At 38.8% G+C, this 21239-nt stretch overlaps 1 protein-coding gene across 1 annotated transcript; it reads right to left on the reverse strand.

Moving 5' to 3' along the window:
* Positions 1-12458: 12458 nt before the first annotated feature.
* nanos1 (nanos homolog 1) lies at positions 12459-15146 on the reverse strand. Its single transcript, XM_088638243.1, has one exon. It carries the CDS (start codon positions 14951-14953, stop codon positions 14273-14275), a length of 681 nt encoding a protein of 226 aa, XP_088494369.1. The 5' UTR covers positions 14954-15146; the 3' UTR covers positions 12459-14272.
* Positions 15147-21239: the final 6093 nt, after the last annotated feature.

The following is a 21239-nucleotide window of genomic DNA, read 5'->3' on the forward strand; positions in this document are numbered from 1 at the left end:
TAGATAGCTGGTTCCATACTCCCACAAGCCTTTGGCTAATGAAGTGTCTGCTTTTTTGAGTTTTGAATGTCCTTTCTGTTTTAAATGTATTTTCTATGCGGTTCCACTGTTTGTTTTATAGAGTTGTGTCTCTGTTCTTGGTTTTAAAAGCTAAATATATGTCCACAGAAAGCAGTTTCCACTCTTTCACTGCTCATTATACAGGCCGTCGTTGTTTCCTATTTATAAACCAGTTCTCAATCCAAACACTTGGTGGCATATCATCTTCAATTTGAGTGTGTTTTTTTTTATTAGTTACTTTATGAAAGGCATTCTGTCTAAATCTAAATACATTTTATCATGTGCTCTGTGTATGTATCCATTATTGTTGTTGCTTGTTTAAAGAACTATTGACTGTTGACTATGAATATTTCCATATAGGTGGAACCATAACTGTTCAAGAAGTACTACTGGTTTAAAATTAATTGGTTCAGTTATCTTATCATTATCAATTCTCCAGACCATGAGTACTACCCCTGGCTTAAGTGTCACGGATGTTGCAAGGGACAAGCCGTGCCGGTGAGATGGAGGTTAGCCCGGGCTCAGGAGGTCAGATGATGTCGGGTAGAAACCCATGCCCTCAGGCCATGGAAGAGATGACCTGGTGCCAGGCGGGTCTCAAGACATCCGAACCCCCAATGCTGAGTGAGGAGGAAAGCGTGACCCGGAAATATATAGCCCCAGACAGAGACACACTGGAAGGACAAGCAAAGCACAGGGAAACTAGGAACAGGACAGAGTAGGAGCGCCCTCTAGCTGTAGAGGGCGTGACATTAAGTAACTGTTGGAAGTGTTGCATCAGTGGATTCTGAATAACCTCTCTTGTTTCTTTGAGTATAATTGGCACAATACTATCAGGACCTGCAGATTTATTAATCTTGAGTGCTTTTAGCACCCAAAACACTCGTTCCTTTTTATCCTTGTACTATTCTATACTATTTAATAAAGAATGTTGCCGTTTTGAGGCATATTGTTGATTAAATTTCTTAATGAAATACTCAATTAGTACACCAACCACTTTCTTTGCATTGTCTACAAGTTGATCATTATTGTCCAGTATATTGCTTTATGGTTCTTTTGCTATAGTAGCCCTGAAAGAACTTTTTATTTTGGGCTCTAATGCAATATTCCTTTCAATTTCTTCTGGCATTTCTATTACCTTGTAAGTGTTTGCAATTCATTGCACTCCTTTTCTTTTTACTGGATACTGCTTTTTCATCAGTTTATAAAGTGCTTTCTTTTCACTTAGTTTTCCTAACAGATTTGTTGAAATACATTAAATGCCACCCTTTTCTTTACTCACTCTTGCAAAAAAAAATGTGTTCTGTGTTTCAGACAGTGTCTGATTGTGCTGTTGCAGTTCATTTTCAACTGATTACATATCTGTGCTGTTCCCTTTGACTTCTCTTAAACTTTTCATTTCTTTACAGTCTGCTTCCTGGAAATTGTATACTGCTTCTGTAGACTCAGCCAGCATAGCTCTAAAATATACTTCAAAACATATCTTATTATGATTACAGTTTGTTTGCTACATGCTTGATTGATTAAAAAGACAAGATCTATCTAAACATTCTCTCTTGTTAATTTAATTAAACTATTTCAGTTTTTGCTGCTTAAAATTCCTATAGTTCTTTCCCAGGTGATGTGAGGAAAGCTGAAGTCTTCCATAAAAACGTCATTATACAGTATAGAGTTTCAATTAAGATCTGCATTTGGTGGTCTATAGCATAACCCTGATGTTTTTAAATGAGACCGACCACTACAGATTCAGAGGCTCTAGTTTCCACTGTAGGGGTATACAGGTACCTCCCCCTGTCTTTCCTGGAAACAGTGTGTTCACTTGTTATATTTACCTCTATTTGCACTCCAGGTGTGTTTCTGTGATTCCAACAACATCATAATTTTCTGCTAATGTGGTAGTTTCTGGCTCATTTAACTTGTTTCTGAATCTCTTAGAATTTAGGTATCAGCACTTAATTACCTGGTCAATGGTTTAATGACTTTCCTTGGATGTCTCTTAGTTTCTCTCCCAATCCTTTCTAGTTTAACAACACATCTTAAAGAGTTGTTAGTGTCACCAAACAGAAGCAAGGAGTTCTCTGAGACACTTTGGTGAGTGGAAAAAGAAAACTCTCAGACAGCCAGACCGTTGAAACTTTTTCTCTTATCTGGGAGATAACGTCACTCAGACCTTGGTTCAGAAATTTACAGTCCTGGTCCAGTCTTAAATTAGATTTCTAATTGTTATGAACCCTGTGCTAATTAGCTAGTTTCAGGACTGCCCTCATTGGGTTGTGCTAACTGAAATATGACCAACTGGACATAAACAGAAGGAAAAACAGACTCACTATGGTAGTCTGATTCAGTGTCCTTCTCACCATCATTTGTTCATCATCAGTTGATCACCTGTTAAAATTAATAATGATGTCTTTATGTGTACAGTCAATTATGAGAACTCAGTCTGTCTTTCAAAAACAATTTTGTGTCTGTCTTTCCTAATAATTTAAGATTTCAATTCCTGAAATCTTAAATTATTAGGAAAGTTAAGGCCTATAATAGCATTTCTTCATGAAGGTTTTCATTATTGCTTAGAAGACCAATTCATACTGTAGCATCATCATTTCATCATATAGTGGTATTTTGTCAACACAACATTAGTAGAGGTTTATAAAACTAAAGCATTTACTACTGAAAACTTGTTTGAAGATCATTTTATTTTGCTTTACGAGCATTCAATATATCATAATACAGATTATAATTTCTAAAATAGGATAATATTTTGCTTTGTTGATTTTTTTTACTCTTCTTTAAACCAGTTTGTAAAGCAATCCCCACATCTTAAAACAGGAGTGACTATTTCTTATACATGTGTATGGTCACTCCAGTTGCACTGTCAGTTGTTTATGGTGTGAGTTTGGAAAAATAAGCAATTAATATAAACACATTCCTTTTCAAATAATCAATGAACAGCATGCATGGAAATTGAAGTGCTTGTAGTTTGACTCTAGAGGGAAGTAGAGGGATACAGTAGAAAAATGCAATTTTTTCACTACTGAAACAACATCAGCAAAACTACTATTAATGCTGACAAAGTGTATTTTCGGCAAAGCTTCATTTTTATAGCACACTTTATAGAGTAGCTTTAAAAGCAATCATCTCAAAGTGTTTCACAATACATAAAAAGGACCACTCACCTTAGAATTAAATAAAAAACTAGGCAGGTAAGGATAATAAATTAGTTACAAAGACATGAAGCTTTTTGGCTCGACCTAAAAGTATCCGATGTGGCTGAGCCACATTGGATCGTTCAAGCTCTGGGGCTTAGTATCAAAAGACCCTGTGACCCAGCGAGAGCAGACCAGCAATGGGAATACAGTACGTAATAAACTAAAGCTGGCTGAACAAGGGTGGGGAAGTAAACAGATAACATGGCCACCAGATACTGAGGATCTGTCAAGTAAGAAAGATTTTAAAATGAATTGAAAACATGACAGTAAGCCAGAGCAAGAATTCCAAGACAGGAGAGACATGACCCTAGTGAGAATACCATGAATTCTGGACAGACTGCGTGGTAAAGAGGGTGGGGCTAGGGTGGGAGTGGGGCGGAGCGGTGGCTCTGTGGCTAAGGATGTGCACCTGTGGCTGGAAGGTTGCCAGTTCAAATCCGATAGCCAGCAGAGGAATCCTCCTCTGTTGGGCCCCTGAGCAAGGCCCTTCACCCCAACTGCTCCAGGGGTGCTGTACTATGGCTGACCCTGTGCTCTGACCCCAAACTTCTCACCCTGTCTGTGTGTCTCAAGGAGAGCAAGCTGGGGTATGTGAAAAGATGAATTCCTAATGCAAGAAATTGTATATGGCCAATAAGGTGATCTTATCTTATTAAACATTGTGATGCAACAGGTGTAGTTTTAGAGATTCCTGAAAGCAGGCCATTACAATGACCGAAGACCAAAACCAAGCCTAGCAATATTTCTAAAGTGAAATTTTTTTAATAGTATTCTGCATATTAAGTTTAAAAGTCAAAACAAGATTAACCCCAAATCCACCATTTCAGATCACAGGGACATCAATTCACAAGGTTACGGTACAGGTTTGGTTTTACTGATGGGAGAAACCCAATAAATAACCTGGCCTGCTCTTATCTCAATTAAGTTAATAATAAGATAAAACGCAATTTGTATCAGAAATGCAATCTGAGAGTATTGAAAATATTACCCAGGTTTTGTGTTTGGTGTGGGCGTTGATTTCTGTATCACCGCATAGAAATGATCATTCTGACCATGTGTTATTAATATTCAGGGATGGTTCTAACTGGGTGATTTGCTGTGTTGGACTTGATTCAGTCACTGTTGGCTACACAATGGCAACATTCACCAGGTTATTTACTGTATCACTTAACTGGCTGCTAAGTTTGGAAGGACAACTAGATGTGTCTAGAGTGGTATGGTGTATATTCTGTTTCTTATCGATGGACTTCACTATGGGATACTGTACAGTATGTAACCTTCTCCTGATATGTGCCTCTCTAACACTTCATCCCTGACTTCTTTTGAAAGTTCCTTTGCCTTCATTGTCTGTTTGTGGTATCACTATGTGACCTGTGGCTTGAAATTTAATATTTAACTGTGGTAATAGAGAAAGATGCATTTGTTCTTAGGTTAAGCTAGACTTTAACATAAAGTGCAAATTGATTCATACTGGTAACAGGAATATACACCATACAGTTACAGATGCAATGATGAAATAAAAATACAGATGCAGAAAGCTACATATGAAAGGGATATATTTCTTGGGGTATATAACAAAGAGTGTGGACTCTACATCCAGCGTAATTATGTATAAACTTTGCCCTTGTAGAGCCTTCCTTACAACTGTGCTTGTTTTGGTCACAATACCATAAACCAATAATAGTTTCAAAAACAGTTCAAAGAAGTGCAACAAGAATAATTTTCAGTTCCAGAATACAGATCTATAATCTAAAATCTCTTCAGTCTAAAGGAGATTTTATTCAAGAATATTTGTTCCTAAGGGGTATAGATATTTCCCTGGTTTGATGCTGTCCCAGACTAAAGCTAAAATGTAAAAGGGACAACCTCTCTTCACACACATATCTGTGGATATCTGTAACAGGCACCCCAGTCACATGTTTAAAATCCATTTTCAACACGCTATACAAACATGGATAGATTAACTTTTAGCTTCACTTACAGTAAGTCCTAAACTACCAAACCTGCATGATGGGTTAAACGTTCTTCTCCTTTGCAACCTTTCTTATGTTTTTAAATCACATGCAGACAGATATCACTACAATAATACAGTGAACATTCAAACTATTCTTTTGCACCCAAACTGACTTAGGGTTTTAGTAGCAAAGGAGTTGAATACTTAGGAACTAGTCAAGGTTTATTCCCTGCTGAAAAGAGGAGAAAAGAAACACAACGTTTCGGCTGAGGAGCCTTCTTCGGGTGTCAAAGTTGGGGTTGAATACTTACTGTATACAATTTAGAATCTGTGCAATTATGATCTCCTTAAAAAAGTCAAATGTATTTGCATTATAAATATTTGGTCGTTAAAGATCACTGGTATCCTGGCTACAATCCATTCTGGGTTTGCACAACACCTGTCTTCCTAAACTTTCCCTTTAATTCAACAGGTGAAGCTGCACCTGATCGGCTGTGCAGTGCTGCTGCAGTTGTATAACCAGGTGGGTTCTGCTCTTCATTAGTGGATAAAATGGATTCTCTTCCATCTGTAAAGCACTTTGGGATGAAAAGTGTGATGCAAAAATACAATTTAATTATTATAACTACTGCGACAGTACTCTGAGATTATCTCTTTATTACAGTATGTCAATCTTTTTCCCCTAAGAACTTAACACATCCTTAATGGCAGAAAATTATGTTTACATTGTGCATATTATTAAAAACTATTAGACAAAATATTGGGATTAGCTCTGGTATATGAATAACTAACTACATTAATACGTATTACTGTATATATTTATTTCTGAATAGCAGAAAATAAACACTAAAAGGAATATATTTCCACAAACTACATTTCACTGACATCCAGATTGGTATGCAGTTTTGAGTTTGGGCCAGTATTGCAACACATCTTTTAAAAAGCATTGGAAGGAAAAAAGACTTCCGACCAATGTTGGTATTACAAAGTTAAAAAGCTTAAAAACCATCAGACTCTGAAAATCTGTGTAAATTCCTTACAACCGACAATATATATATGGATAATTCAATCTAATTCTAAGACAAATATAATTCAACATATGTTGAAGTGCATATATCCATGGTTATACAGTACGCATAGTAAACTCACTCTGTATCCCTTGAAGCTTGTTTTGAATAACCTGGATTAATAGTTGTCTCCCGGTTATACTTCTGATGAACCTCAACTATGCATCTCTGTTTTTGATTGGCATCATTCTTTAAAAGCAGAAATTATTTCTTTGAAAACTATACATGATTATAGTGAGAAGTATATATAATTACAGTGTCATTTCTATAAAAAACAATATTTAGTGGTTGGTTTTGAATCTCATTTGAAGTCCATATCAATATATGTTTTGAAGTAAGTATCACAGGAGCACTTCTCACAAGATCTTATGGGAAATGCAGTGATCATATTTGATTGAGCAGTCTAAGAGAGATGGGGCCACCGGCTTTGTACTTGACATCAAAGGTAAAATATGCAGCAACAAATGTCAAATCAAAGGCAAACAGATTGCCTTTGTAATAAATACAGTTTCATAAGATTGAGATCATTAAAGAGGAAAGCAAGATAAGAATATGCATCTGAATTTGTACAACACTTTCTTGATGTTGCTACTGAACTCTTGACCTGCTTTGCTGGGATGTTGAGATACAGTAGTGAAAATAAACAAGGCTACATGAAGGTTTTGTATGTAAGAATCACCTTGTGACTTACAACTGGCAGCTCAGTGAAATTCAGCAGGTGTGAGCCTGGTCAGTACCTGGATGGGAGACCTCCTGGGAAAGCTAAGATTGCCGCAGGAAGAGATATTAGTGGGGCCAGTAGGGGGTGCTCACCCTGCAGTCTGTGTGGGTCCTAATGCTCCAGTATAATGACAGGGATGCTGTACTGTAAAAAAAAAAAGGCACTGTCCTTTGAATTTTGAATGAGATGTAAACCAAGATCTTGATTCTCTGTGCTCATTTAAATTCTCAAGGCATTTCTTGAAAAGAGTAGGGGTGTTTTCCCCCTGGCCCTTACCAATCATGGCCTCCTAATAATCCCCATCTCTGAACTGGCTTCATCACCCTGTTCTCCACACTATTAGCTAATTTGTGGTGAGTGGGATTATGATGATGTAATTCATTAAAGGTTTCCAAGTTCTTAGCTTGGGCAACATGGTGGCACAGTAGTTGGTACTGCTACATTGCAGCACAGCTCAGTTCCTGCTCGTATTGTGCTCGCCTGGGTGTCCTCCGAGTGCTCCGGCTTCTTCCCACAGTCCAAAGACACACTAGTGGGTTTTCTTCAGTGAAATTGTCGCTGGTGGGAGTGTATGTGTCTGTTTGTGTGTCCTGTGGTAGACATGCCTCCCATCCAGGGTGTATCCCATCGTGCACCCATTGTCAGGATAGACTCCAGTTCCCCACACAACCCTCTACTGGATAAGTGGGTAGGAAAATGCATTGATGTTCTAAGTATCGGCTTAGTACTTTGTGATGATATTGATACAAAGAAACATTTGCCAGCTATGTTCTTGAATATGATATGATAAGGTATGCTCAACGGTAAATGCTTAAATCGATTTATGAAAATCATGTGAAATACCTCAGTAAAATGGCAGCAAACTGGGATAATATCAAGGATATTCTGTTTTCTAGCAGAAAGGAAGCAGCTGAGATCAGGATTTACCAGCAAATTAATCTTTTTCGATTCTGCCGGTTTTCTTAATGATGTCTGTGAAATCCTACCTCACCCAATTTTGAGGCCTGTCTGAATTCCGTGTCAGTTTCACGACAATACTTCAAAGTGAGCATAATATAAGCGGTAGGATTCAGCAGTTGTAATAATAAACCTTATAACACTCCCCCCTATTTTCTGACTGGCTTGTCACTCTGTAAAGGTCAATGACTGTTTTGAACTGCTCTGATTTTGTCCAACATGATGACAGGGTCTCTTAGCATTTCACTTGGAGTTTATTTCTTGTTGACTGTTGTGGGTAGCAATCCACAACAAATGGATTAAATCGAAAAACGATCAGTGCTGTAAACGTCCAGATACCGCACATAAATGATGCTCTGAGAAACTGAGGAAGATTGACACAAGAACTTCCAAGTGGATTCTTCTCTCTTTTCCAGATATTGAACAAACCCTCTGTAGAATTCAAAGCTTGCCGAGTGCAAAAGCCAGTTTATTTTTGCGCAGTAATAAGCAAAAGTGTTGGTTATCTTATCCTTGTTTCTGTCCCAATTTACGCCTCTAGCTCTCTCATCATTTCAGTTGTGTATTGTTGAAAATAATAAGCTGTGACCTGCTATGTCTGTCGGAAAGATATTTATATTTTTTAACCACACAGCTACTCTGTCCCTCTGTAATTGTAGTACAGAGAAACAGATTTGCACAACAGGATGTTAACAGGCTCTAGATGACCTGATGGAAGTCAGTCCATTGAATGTGAGTCATTGCAATCAATATTTATCCAGCAGGTAACAGGTCCACTAGTATATTACCAAACTATGAATGCTGGGCACATACAGTAAATTGAAACTGTGTAGTTCTTTTCTACCATTTTTACTATGTGTCATTTGATTAGGCAGGCATGTACAGTCCTCCTCGTGTTTCTGTAGACGCTATGCAGGGTGTATACAGGGACTCCGACTTCCTAAGTGTCTGAGTCTTCATGCGTGTCAAAGTACATAATTCAGTATGTTCATAATTGTATTATTTATTTAGCATGCTTGACCATGGTTAGTACACAGGTCCATTATTAATCAACTCCATACTGACCCCAGGAAGATGACATCATCCTTTCAGAACCTTCCATTTGAATACCCCTTAAAGGCAGAAAACACTGCCTATAACCTCTTAGACTTCAGATAACTGGAAGTCAATCATTTCATTTAACACTTTTCCTTTTTTATTGGAACTGAACAACCCTTGCTGGTTTCTTTAAAAACCCAAATGAATTGTTGGTTCCTTGAACAGATTGATGCTTTCACGTCTATGCTATCTGACTGGGAAAGACAACTATCAATCATCCTCTGTTTTGCAACACTGAAGCCAAGAACTGGATCTAATGTGTTTCTGTTTGTATTTGTCTGCAAAACAAGTGGGCAATGTTCTTTAGAATTAGCTGTAATTATTACTGAGTATCTCTATCTATCAAACTACTCATTCTTGTGAAATCAGCCCTTTTCCCAAGACTCACAAAGACAGATGCTGTACTCTAAACAGTGTTACACTGTATATAGGCCTTCTGATCTGTTTCATTCAATCTGAGCAAAACTGTTACCTTGCGAAAGGGAAACAGTGGAACCAGAAAACTGTAACCTCACTGCTATTCTGTCTGTGATGTCTAGGGCATCAGAATAAACAGATGCTCCTTCTTTACCTGGGTATCTGTGCATTTAATTAAAGTATCTTTTGTTTTAATTTTGAGCAGCACCTTCCCTCCGAAGACAGACAAATATGCAGATTCTCTTTCTGAAGAACAATTGATTAAACCCCCATTGAAATATAAAAGTCTTGGAAATTAATGCAATGGTAACACATGTCCCAGAAGGAAACACAGTTTGCGGAAAAGGCCTCCCATCTTAATCGCTTTCACGGTCTGCTGCCATCCAATATGTTCCACTGAAACCCCAGATGTCAGGTGGATCCTTGAGAGAAAGGCAGCAGTGGTCTGTAAAAGTAAAACTTTCAGCCATGTGTTTCGTACACAGTTTCAGATCCTATTGATTTTACAGACATTGTTATTGCTGTGTAACTAGTGGAAAGCAGCAAGGGAAGAAATATATTTTCGCTGATGAAGTATTTTCCTTGGAAACACGTGTGTGATGTATTAAAGAAGAGACTGGGGAAATATGGAAAGGTAATTACATGAGTTGTTTTGTTTCCTTTCAACAGCACCGTTGCATGCTGGTTCAAAACTCGCCTGTTGAAATGATTTTGCCAGTATCATATACGTTACCTTATTTTCACTTTTTGCATCCCTCTAGCACCCTTTAAGCATGGACTTATCCAAAACCTCTTTTGAACAGGCTTTCCAGACAGGAGCATAATACCTAGACTACATTATGTCAGTGTTATCCTGGTGCTGCAGTATTGTGCTGATGCATATCGTTGCTTCTCTACACATGTTGTCTTACATTTACGTTTTCATAAGAAAACTCAAGAATCAGCTGCCCATGTTTCAAAGCCTTGCCCATAGTGCATGGGTTAACACAAACATGTCACAAGAGCTCCGTGAAGAATATGGACATAGAAGTGAAAATTAAGCATGTGGATTTCAAAGTGTTTTCTGATGGGGGTTTTTATGCCTAACAAAAGCCAGTCGTTTTTCGTGGATGTATTTTTAATTGCTTGTTATTTCCCAGGTTTCCCATTATTTCCCATAGCTGCCAAACTGGAAATGATGGACGTCGTTCGATTAATCTTGTTACAAAAACCCCACTTCCACCACTACCATTCCAGCAGAGCTGAGGAGATGAAAACAACACTTGTACATCTTCCAAAAACACACTGCTTATACTGTAAGACATTTCCTCCAACTTTGACCCAGGAAGTCAAACAGCAGGGGGGGGTCATCCGTGGTCCAAGATGATTACAACCAAGAGATGAACTGCAGAATCAGCAGCTGTCAGGGTGCCGGAGCTGAAGCCATCCAACACTGATGGCGCCTAATCCTTCTCTGAAGCTCAGACCTTGGAGCTCCTAACTCCTGTCAAGCAGCACCAGACCAGGTGTTTACACATGGGTCTCCCTGGCTACAGTACTCTTGTTCTTTGAGCTCTGTGGGCTTTTTCAAATAAATCAGAATTAGGACCAGGCAATGCAATTCCAATCACAAAATGACTTTGCAGTCAAGGTGTGGGTAATTATACTGTATGTGTACATTGAAAGTTGGATTTCTTAGTGAAGTTCAGCTCAAGAGTAAGCAAAAGTAAAAAATATTTTTTAGCTATCTATAGGTGTGCTTTTATATAAAATCTTAGTGAACATCCTCATAGTTCACTTACCCCAATTAAAAAAAACAGTTTATCAAGCAGGGTGATGATTACTAGTATATTGTTATAATAAATGACAAAAGGACCTGTAAACTCTATCTAAAATGATAGCCATGTATTAGTTTATATTTCAGATGGCTGCCAAATCAAACAACCTTTTCCTCTGAAGAAAGTTTTTAAATACTTGAAGACATGTAGCCTTTAATACATGGTCTGTTAAGCACAAATGTGTATTTTGTTCGTCACGGCTGATTTCTGTGGTTGAAGCACTTTTAGCAGTTTCTGATGCATTGTGTATGACAGAAAATATTTTTTATATAAGACTACACCACAAAATATTTGGAAAAACCAATGAAAGTCACTCCAGAGAAAAGGGAATTTTTAGAATGTTTTAAAGTAGGGTTGTATAATGAGTTGTGCTTTTAACTGCATAAACAATAAATACCATTTCTAAATGGAATATAAAATGGAAGATAGGACAGGCTGGATGCATATTTTAATAAGTTAACTATATATAACATATAATTCATGTGGATGGCTAGAATAAGGCAACAGTTCTGCTGTCAAAACATTACTAATGTGCTAAATACTTCAGCAGCCTTTTCAGATTTGAATGGATACTTGCAAGGCTGCTGCGCTCTTCTATATATACACCCCTGTTACACTTATTCATAAATTAATTGTCGATAGACCAGTACATTTAGAGAGTGTAGTTCTCAGGTGACCATACAAGCCAGCCGACGAATCAGAGCAATACTCAGCCTTCCTTGTTTTGTTCTTTTTAGGGGTGAAGTTATTTTGGTTCCTGAGGTTTTCAGTCTGCCAAAAGAACAGGCCCCCCTCAAAGCTGAAGACTGTTGATCTCCAGTCATTCAGGGGGCTTTATGTAGAACACAGCTCATCTGAGAGGAACCGAGACGTACAAATTCTTCAGTGGGCGACTTCAGAAAGATAAACATTTCTGAGGTGACACTAGAGCTTTGTTCTTCTTTGCAAGTAACTCCTCTCAGATACTGCCCGTAGGTTAAGAAGTGGTGCTTGGGCCAACCAATCCCTCATCAATGCTGAAAGAATGTACTAAAAGATGACGCATTTTAATATGAAATAATCGTATACTGTATTTAAATAATAACACATTGGCAAGTACCATGAGTTCAGTAACAATTTACCTTCATTTTTGTGCATTAAATAAAACAAACAGACATCAGGTTATGAGTTAAAATATTGGATAAGCTGTTTATTTCTGTGGTGAATTCATTTTTTTAAATTCTGCACTGCAGCATACAGAAAATGGTGACAAAATATAAATAACAAAATTCAACAGTGTTTCTTTTTAATTAAAAACTTCAGTTAAAACTGGTAAAATGTCTATTTTCATAAACATAACCCACTCTCTCTCTCTCATTTCTCTCTCTCCAAAAAAAAAACATGGAACATTTAACAACTTCAAAAAGTCACAGATAGTATTTACAACACCTGCCTTTTGGCAAACAATGCTTAGAGCTTATCTGTAATTCACTCCCAAAATGTAGAAGGCAAAAAAAATACAATTATGTTATACAAAGATCCAAAAAATACTATTAAAAACCCTTATTATAAATGGCAGCACTATTTTTATAAACTGCAAATGTTGACATTTTACATATAAGTACAAATTTGTAATTATTTGAAAATTCTGTTGAGGTAGTACCCTCTTAAGTCAGTTATTATAATGTTAAAATACTGAATAATCATTACACACTTTTATATACAATACAGCAAATCTATTACATTTTTTTTCATTTAATTAAAATTGTATTCCTTTGGTAAACAAAACCGTATGAAATGTGCAGTCCTCCTAGAGTCACTTCTCAATTTATTTCTTCAGTACATTCACTACAAGTTTGCGTCTTTTTGGATTTAGAATTGTACACAATGCGGACAAAAAAAGGGATAATACATTGTTTAAAAGCTTTATATATATATATGACATTCAATAGTTCCATTCGTGCTGTGGAAGTCGGGTAACAATACTATCTTAGTATATTTGCTTTGAGAAATTTACCGAAATAATGAAAAGCAATCCAAGTTCCTCTGGCACTAACAGGGGATTAACCCTTAAAGCTGAAAGAAGCGGTAAAGAAAACGGAACTGAATGAAACTCTAAAAGACAGAAAATCCAGTGTCTTACCTTCTATCGAGTTTGTAAACATTAGGAGTAGCTTTGATTTGGGTATTTATGACCGGAAAAAGAGGGGAGGGGGACGGGCGGACACGGTGAATCAGCTAGTATTACAAAACGCAACAGTAATTTGGCAAAGCAACTGCTAAGAAGTTTACGAAGTTACTAAAAGCAAACCGGGGTTTAACAGAGCGCCCTTTGTGTAAAGTAGCTCTTTCTTCTCACCGATATGAAATGTCACGGCCTTTAACTCGAGAACACGACTTGAAAGAGCATTGTGGATTGAAAAAGGCGACTGAAAAAAAAATACCCAACAGACCGAAAATAAAGGGGGGGTTGACATCCGACATCAGTTGTTAAATAACAGAATGAAAAACATTCTCTTTTAAATAGGTCGAAATAAACTTTGGTTCATCAGTCAAGCAAGAGAAAACAAAGTAAGCTTAGCTTACAAATTCGAAAAAAATAATAAAATAAAACGTACTTGGGAAATATAGCTATGTGTCTCTCAAAAATAATATTTTCAAAATCGATAGCTCTTTCCCTCTCACAAAAACAAAATACCACTTCATGGTTACGAATGAAGGTGCATCCCAATAACTTTGTCCAATAACTGCGTACAAACGTGGGCAATATAAAGATGACTTCAAAATAAAAATAGACATAACTATATTTGTTTTCTTAAAAAAAGGTTACAGGTTTTGGAAAGTTATTGGTTTTCTTTTAGAAGTGAAGAAAACAACACCGTAGCAGTTAGGACCAGGGAAAGCCGTAATTGAAACAGTCATTCGAGGGGAAAAAAAAAGAGGTTTCAGTGCAATTCTCGTAATTTAAGTTTATGATCTATTTTATTTGTAATTATTTAGAATATTTTGAGTCTCTTACCACCCACTGCCCTCCCTCCCTTCAGTGGCCGCTGGGCTGGCTGATCTTTGGAAAGCGGGCAGTATTTTATCGTGTGGGCATTATCCCCATTGGCACTGCATAGGGGGCAGGTGTAGGCTCTGAGAATGGGGCACACAACCCTCCCGTCGGGTGTCTTTAGCACATGGGAGCCGTACACCTCCTCCGGCGCCCCGTTATTCCTGCAGAAGACGCAGATCTTGGGCTCCTGCTTGCTCCTGGGGGCGGGTTTTCGGACTTTCCTCTCCATGCCGAAGAGGTCGAAACCGGCGAAGCTGCCGGCAAAGCCGGGGTCCCTGTCTTGCGGGGGGACGCCAGCGCCCTGGCCCGGGAAGGGGCTGAAAATGGAAAAGCGCTCCTTCAGGTCGAGGATGGAGGGAGGCGGGGGACTGGACGAGGGACAGCAGCAGTCCAAATGCCCACCTTCCCCGCTGCCCCCGAGTATACACGAGCAGGTAGGGGAATCGCCCAAGCCCAGCGTCGCTTTCAGGGACTCCGTGATGGAGTTCTGACTTTGGGGTACGCTGTTTTTGCTGTTTTTCGTGACCAACGTCGACAGACCCAGGTAGTCATTCCAGAAATTAAAGGTGTAATCGTAAGAGGTGCGAGCGTTCAAATAGTTGTGATTTAGAAAATCCATGCTGCCTTTCTTTCTTTTTTTCTCTGCGTTGACAAGATTTGGCTTTGTCACAAAACAGAATCCCGGAATTTAAAGACTTAAGTTCGGCAGACTTTACTTTTCTCTGTGCGCGCTAGAGCGCAGCTGGACCCAGTGCCTTTCCCGACCGTGCTTCTGCGAGCCTGACTTCCAGCCTGGCGTTTTTAAGGCTCCGGTGGGATGGAAAAGCTCGCAGCGAGGGCGGGGCTCGCCTTTCAATCCAAGTTTATGGTCGAGCACATTTCTTCCTATGGAGGATGGGTTCCATCCAAACTGTGAAGCGGAGTTTTCGCGATAGGAGGAGACGGCAGGACAGTAAAATGTCCTACACCCCTAGCGAGGCTGCTGTCGAAGCAAGCCTTTTGAACGCTGTTGTTTTTTGTGTTTTTTTTTCCCCCAGCATGACAGGAACTCCACGCGAGACTCTGAAGAGTAAGCTTCTCATCGTAATTGTCAACAACAACAACAACAACAACAACAACAACGCAATAAACAGAATAATAGCTGTGGTAGCCGCATTTTTAATCATGTTTATTGAGTATTTTTGCAGTTCAGTGCAGGAGATATGCATAACATTCCACAGTGAAATCTGAATTTGACTATATTAATAGTAAACAGATTCGGGTTTTTATTTTATTTTACATGAAGTATAGACAATTGTACAATCGCAGTGCATTTCATAACAACAAAAACCCGTAACAGTACCATTAACTAGCTCCCGATCCGGTAACAAGTGAATCCGTTTTTTAACGCTCCATGTCTCAAGCCCTAAATACCAAATACAGGAGAGCGAACCAGACTAAGAGACGCCAGTAAGATTCACAGGGGGTCAGATTGCCAATTCACTGGACTGCTTCTTCCGAGCATACCTACAGCAATTACCGGAGTTCACATGGCCGATAAATACCGCATCTTCATAAACACACGCTCTTGTCGTCACGCTTATTGTTAACCCCAAACCAAAAGCCATAGATGCATCACGCATTCTTACAATGCAAGAATAAGCTTTTCCAGGGAGTTTGAGAGAGAAAAGTGGTTTTTGCCGTCCCGTGCAAATGTGTGTGTTTTTCTTGAGCCGTGCAATTTGTCTGATGGGCCCCATCGCCATCCAAGATTTCTGCAGAGGGCCTATGGAAATAAGAGACACAAAATCCTTTGTTCCCAGAAAATGTATTTTGTCGGTAAAGCGGGCTGATTATCATACGTGGTATGCTGCCTCTCAGTACATAGTACCCTGTCGTCTAGGCTTGGATATAAATCCGTTCATACACAACAGCAGAAAAGAAGGGCTTCGAAACACCCTTACATTTCACAATACAAATGTGTCTTTGAAGCTCAAGTGAAAATATAAATAGCTTTATGTTTTTTTTTTTGTAATTCGTCTTGAAAGGGCATCTACGAGGTTATCCTGAATTTGTGTTCTTTTGCCAGACTTTGAGTAGATATACAACTACTGTCCTTTTGGCTCATGTAGGAATTATTTTTATTAGTGCCTGTCGTCTCATAATTGTTATTGTTCTCGTGGTGTTTAATGGTGTGGGAGAATAGTTAAATCGAAGCACGTCGATGCTGGTGTCCATTTGCGTTGTAGTGCAGTGATTTTGGCACGGAATGAAAAGCTGCAGCCATGGGGGTTCATTGTTGTACAAGCTAGAGGCTGAATTACTAAAGGAAAGCTGGCTCACTCTTTAGAAACCCTCTGAGCGCTTAGCATCAGGGTTTCATCACGACGGCCTGTCTCCCGATGGGAACGAGCCCGCATGAGATAGAGAAAGCGACTTGCAGTGCTCGATCCCGCACTTGAAACAAAAGTGTTGCAACAATGTGTGGAAAATTCCAAACTGATCTCCTTCTCTGGACAAATACTGCCAGTAAGTTGTAGTGATCCACCACTGGGTGTCTATGTATGCAAAGCAGAAAGTGAGAACACAGTGCGACATCTTAAAAGGTACTGTAATGTGTTTTCAGTGCTGTAATATGACAGGCTTTTACCTAAGTACTCATTCAATGCTACATCGTTGTACCTTTATGTTTTCAGAGTTATTCAGCTTTAAAAAAATTGCGACAGCTATTGGTTCTGTCACTTTTGTCTGTTTTTTAGCAATAGGTTTTTATTTCATAAACAAATAAATTCAACTACTTTAAAGGCTTTTTTTGGTCTTAAAATCTTATGCTCCTGCTGTGCTGCACTTTCCAAGTTAAATGGGGGGAATCACCAGTTTGTAGACATGGTTTCTGGGGACTGTCTGATCCTTGATCAGCGCAATTTTCTACCGCAGCCTTTGAACACTTCCCCCGAACCACACCAGGGCTTGTCAGGTCATCATTTGTCACTCCCACGGCAAACCCCCAAGGCCAATGAAACAGTGTGGGAAGGCAAACAGAAGAGCCTTCTACTGCCAACAGTGAAAGCCTGCAGGCTCCTGGCAAGCCACAGGAGTCACTGTTGTGTGGTGTACTGACTTCAGCCCAGTTCACTGCAGCAGTGCTCAACCAGGCGTGAGCCACCCAATGCATGCCTTTCCTGGCTCAGCCACATGCATGCTCTTGTTTAACTTTTACAACTCACCACTGACAACCCACTGAAACTAAGCATCCAGTACCTGGATGGGACACCTCCTGGGAAAGCTCAGGTTGCTGTTGGAAGAGGTGGGGTAGGGAGCGCTCACCCTGCGGTCTGTGTGGGTCCTAATGCCTCAGTGTAGTAATGGGACTCTATACTGTAGACAAGGCGCCTGCCTTCGGATGAGATGTAAAACCAAGGTCCTGACTCTCCATGGTCTTTAAAAATCCCAGGGCATTTCTCAAAAAGAGTAGGGATGTAACCCCAGCGTCCTGGCCAAATTTCACCATGGCCTTTATCAATCATGGCCTCCTAATAATCCCCATCTGTGAACTGGCTTCATCACTCTGTTCTCCTCCCCACTGATAGCTGATGTGTGGGGAGTGTACTGGTGCACTATGGCTGCCGTCGCATCATCCAGGTGGAGCTGCACATTGGTGGTGGTGGAGGGGATCCCCATGACCTGTAAAGTGGAAAATACTAAATAAATGCCAGAAAAATAACTGTTAAATGGATTACTAGTAGTTGTATTAAATATACTGTAGTTACACATTTTTAAGTTATTAAACTTTGTTTTGTTCTTTTTTGAGGTGCTTTGAAGTGAAAGGCACTATAAATAATTATACAAAAATTGCACTTGCCATGATCTGAAGCTAACATGCATTCAAGTGTTAGAATCTGATGGATTGTGTTTGCAAACTGAGCTCATATTCCTAATTTAACCGACTGGTTTAGAAACTGTCAAGGCATGTAGCAACCAGTTAGACTGTGAGCTGCTGATCCAATGTGATGGGGGTGAAGGTATCTTAAGAAATCTTGCTGGAATTCTTCATCACATTCTCCTTTCAGGCGCAAGACAGATCCTCCTTAAGCCATTGAATTTTTCTAACTGAATGAGAGTTTGTTTTTGCTTTAATTTAAATTCTTAATTGTAATATCCATCTTCAGAAATATAACCCATTCAAACTTAGTTTGCATTGCCGTGTCTTGTCAGAGAGCGTGTTTGTCATCATATTCCAGGTCCTCTCTATTGAAATGGGGCTCTTATCTGCAAATAGTGGAGGTTAGGACTGCAGATGTCAGGGCATTTTCAAGTTAGTTCATTTCATTTTTTTAGGTGACATTTTGATTACCAAAATCTAAATGTGAGCTGAGATAAGAACTGTGGCTCAAGCGATGAAGTGTTTTTTTTATTCTTTGATTTTAGCAGGTAAGGCCATTGAGAACAAATTGTAATGACTCTGGTATTTACGTATACAGCGGTACACATGCTGGAGCAAAACTGAGCAAAGTGCATTGCTGAAGGCAGGACAGCAGTGTCACAGCCAGGTTATGAAGCCATGCCTTTTAATATAGCATCCAGAGCCCAACCCCTGCTCTACACTATTGCCTGAATATGACTGCAGATTTGTCTTAGTACACAGTACAGAGGTAATGAACCATAGTTAGGAACTAAAATACTCATCAGAAAGGGTTTTTTTTGTCTGAAACTATTTTTTTAGAGGCAAAAGAGCCCACAAGTTTATGCAGTTCTTCCAAAATTAGGTGATTACTTTATGTTTAACTGAAAAAAAGAAGAAATAGATACAGGATGCTCAAGAGACCTAAATTCAAGAGACCTAAATTCAGATGTAATGCTAAAGTTTACAGAGATAAAGTAGATTTATAAAAGTGTAAATAACAAATTGCTAGGAATTTGACTAGACCGGGCATGAATGGTCATCCATCAAGTTTCTAGACCCATTTATTTTAGGCAATTTAAGGCTTAAAGTGAGCACACTTCTCACTCCATAGTAAATGAGCAGTTTGCTCACAGTGAAAGATGTTTCAAAAACTAAAATTGGTCTTATTTGAAAGAAGAAAGAATATAAGAAACAATCAAGAGGAGGCCATTTGGCCCATTTAGTTCATTTGGTAGATAACAGTTAATGTATCCAAGGATCTCATCCATCTGATTCTCGAAGTCAGCAAGTATTGGCTTCGACAGTGTGGCTGGGTACCTTATTTCAGACTCCCACAACCTTTTACGTAAGATGTGCCTCCTGTTTTTTCCGCGCTCTTCCACATAGTGTCCACTTGAGTCCCCTGGTTCATGTTTCACTGCTGCTTCTGAAGTCGTCTGCTCGGTTGACTTTGCTAGTGCCCTTGAGGACTGTAAACACTTGGATCACATCCTCTTATAGTCTTCTCTGTTCAGGACTAACAAGATCCGCCTTAAGGACATACCCATAAGTCCCGGGATGTATCCAGTTGCTGTTCTCTGGATTGACTCTAGAACAGAACAGCAATATCACTTCTAGAACACGGTGACACAGTGTTGCAGTAGATGTAAATAATGTGTCTATACAAACACTTCCCATTTACAGTTGCTTTTTGATACCTGTGTGTGTTGACATAAGCATTATCCTGCAGGTGTTGACCACCCAGTTTTGAATTGTATCTATATACATTTCCATTCTTACTTATACAGTGTTTAATAATCTTCCTATTTTGCAAGCTTGAATAGTTTAATAACTATACCAGAATCAAGATTTTTGGTGGAGTCCTGGTTCTAATAAAACTACCGTGAACCTCCACTGATTCCACCTGAAGAAGGCTCAACAGCCGAAACGCTGTACTGTACCTCTTTTCTTTACAGCATGGAATAAACCTTTACTTGTTCCACTGATTACATTGCCTAGTGTGTGTATTCACTCCTTACTATACTCCCTATCTTCTGTTTATTAATACTCAGTCCAGGAACACACACTCCCTCAATGCCTATCTATTATAATTTGAGAGCCTTTTCTGAGGAACTTTATGAGATGTATTCTCAATATCTTCAGTAAATACACCACATTATATGCCTGTGTGTCTCAATCACTGTTGTTTCTTATTCAAAGAACTCTAACAAATTAGTTAAACAAGACCTACCTTTTCTAAATCAGCATTGACTATCACCTAAAATCCTATGTCCTTTGTCCTCTATCCTAGGAATATACAGATGATCTTCAATTTTGTTTCTAATAATTGTTTGAATACCCTTACAAGTCAAACTTTGTGGTCTATAATTACTTTATTCCGTTTAGTCATTATGTTTATGTATGGACTTTACATTAACAGTTCTCCAGTCCTTGGGCACTACCTTTGTCTTGCATGATTGTTGGAAGAGTTGTGTCAATGCCATATGAACAAGATCTCTTGTTTCCTTGAATACCGTTAGTAGAATGCGACTGGGTCTCTAGGATTGATTACTTTTGAGGGTCTCTGATATCAAAAACACTTCTGCCTCTTTTATGCTAATACTGTTTAATAAAGAACTTTGTCCTTCTGCTGCCAGGGGCATATTGTTGATTCCTTCCTTAGTGTACACCTGTGTGAAATATTCATTTATTCATCCTTAATGTTTTTTTTTCTGCTGTAGTACTGAAAGAACCAGATTATTTATTTTAGCCCCTATTGCAATATCCCATCTCTCCTTGGCCTTTTTTAATATTTATTTTTACCTACCTCAATTCATTGTACTCCCCTTCATTAACTGGATCCTGTTGTTTTATATTCATTTTATAAAGTGTTTTTTTATTACCTTAAATTATTTCTAATTAATTTATTGTGTCATTTGGGATACTGTTTTTGAGCTGTAAAGGTTTATTCCATGCTGAAAAGAGAAGAAAATAAACAGTGTTTTGGCTGTGGTGCCTTCTTTGGCATTCAGGGAAATATGTG

This window comes from Lepisosteus platostomus, chromosome 1 (assembly GCF_059453375.1).
Source record: "Lepisosteus platostomus isolate fLepPlt1 chromosome 1, fLepPlt1.hap1, whole genome shotgun sequence".
In the NCBI taxonomy this organism is placed as follows: Eukaryota; Metazoa; Chordata; class Actinopteri; order Semionotiformes; family Lepisosteidae; genus Lepisosteus; species Lepisosteus platostomus.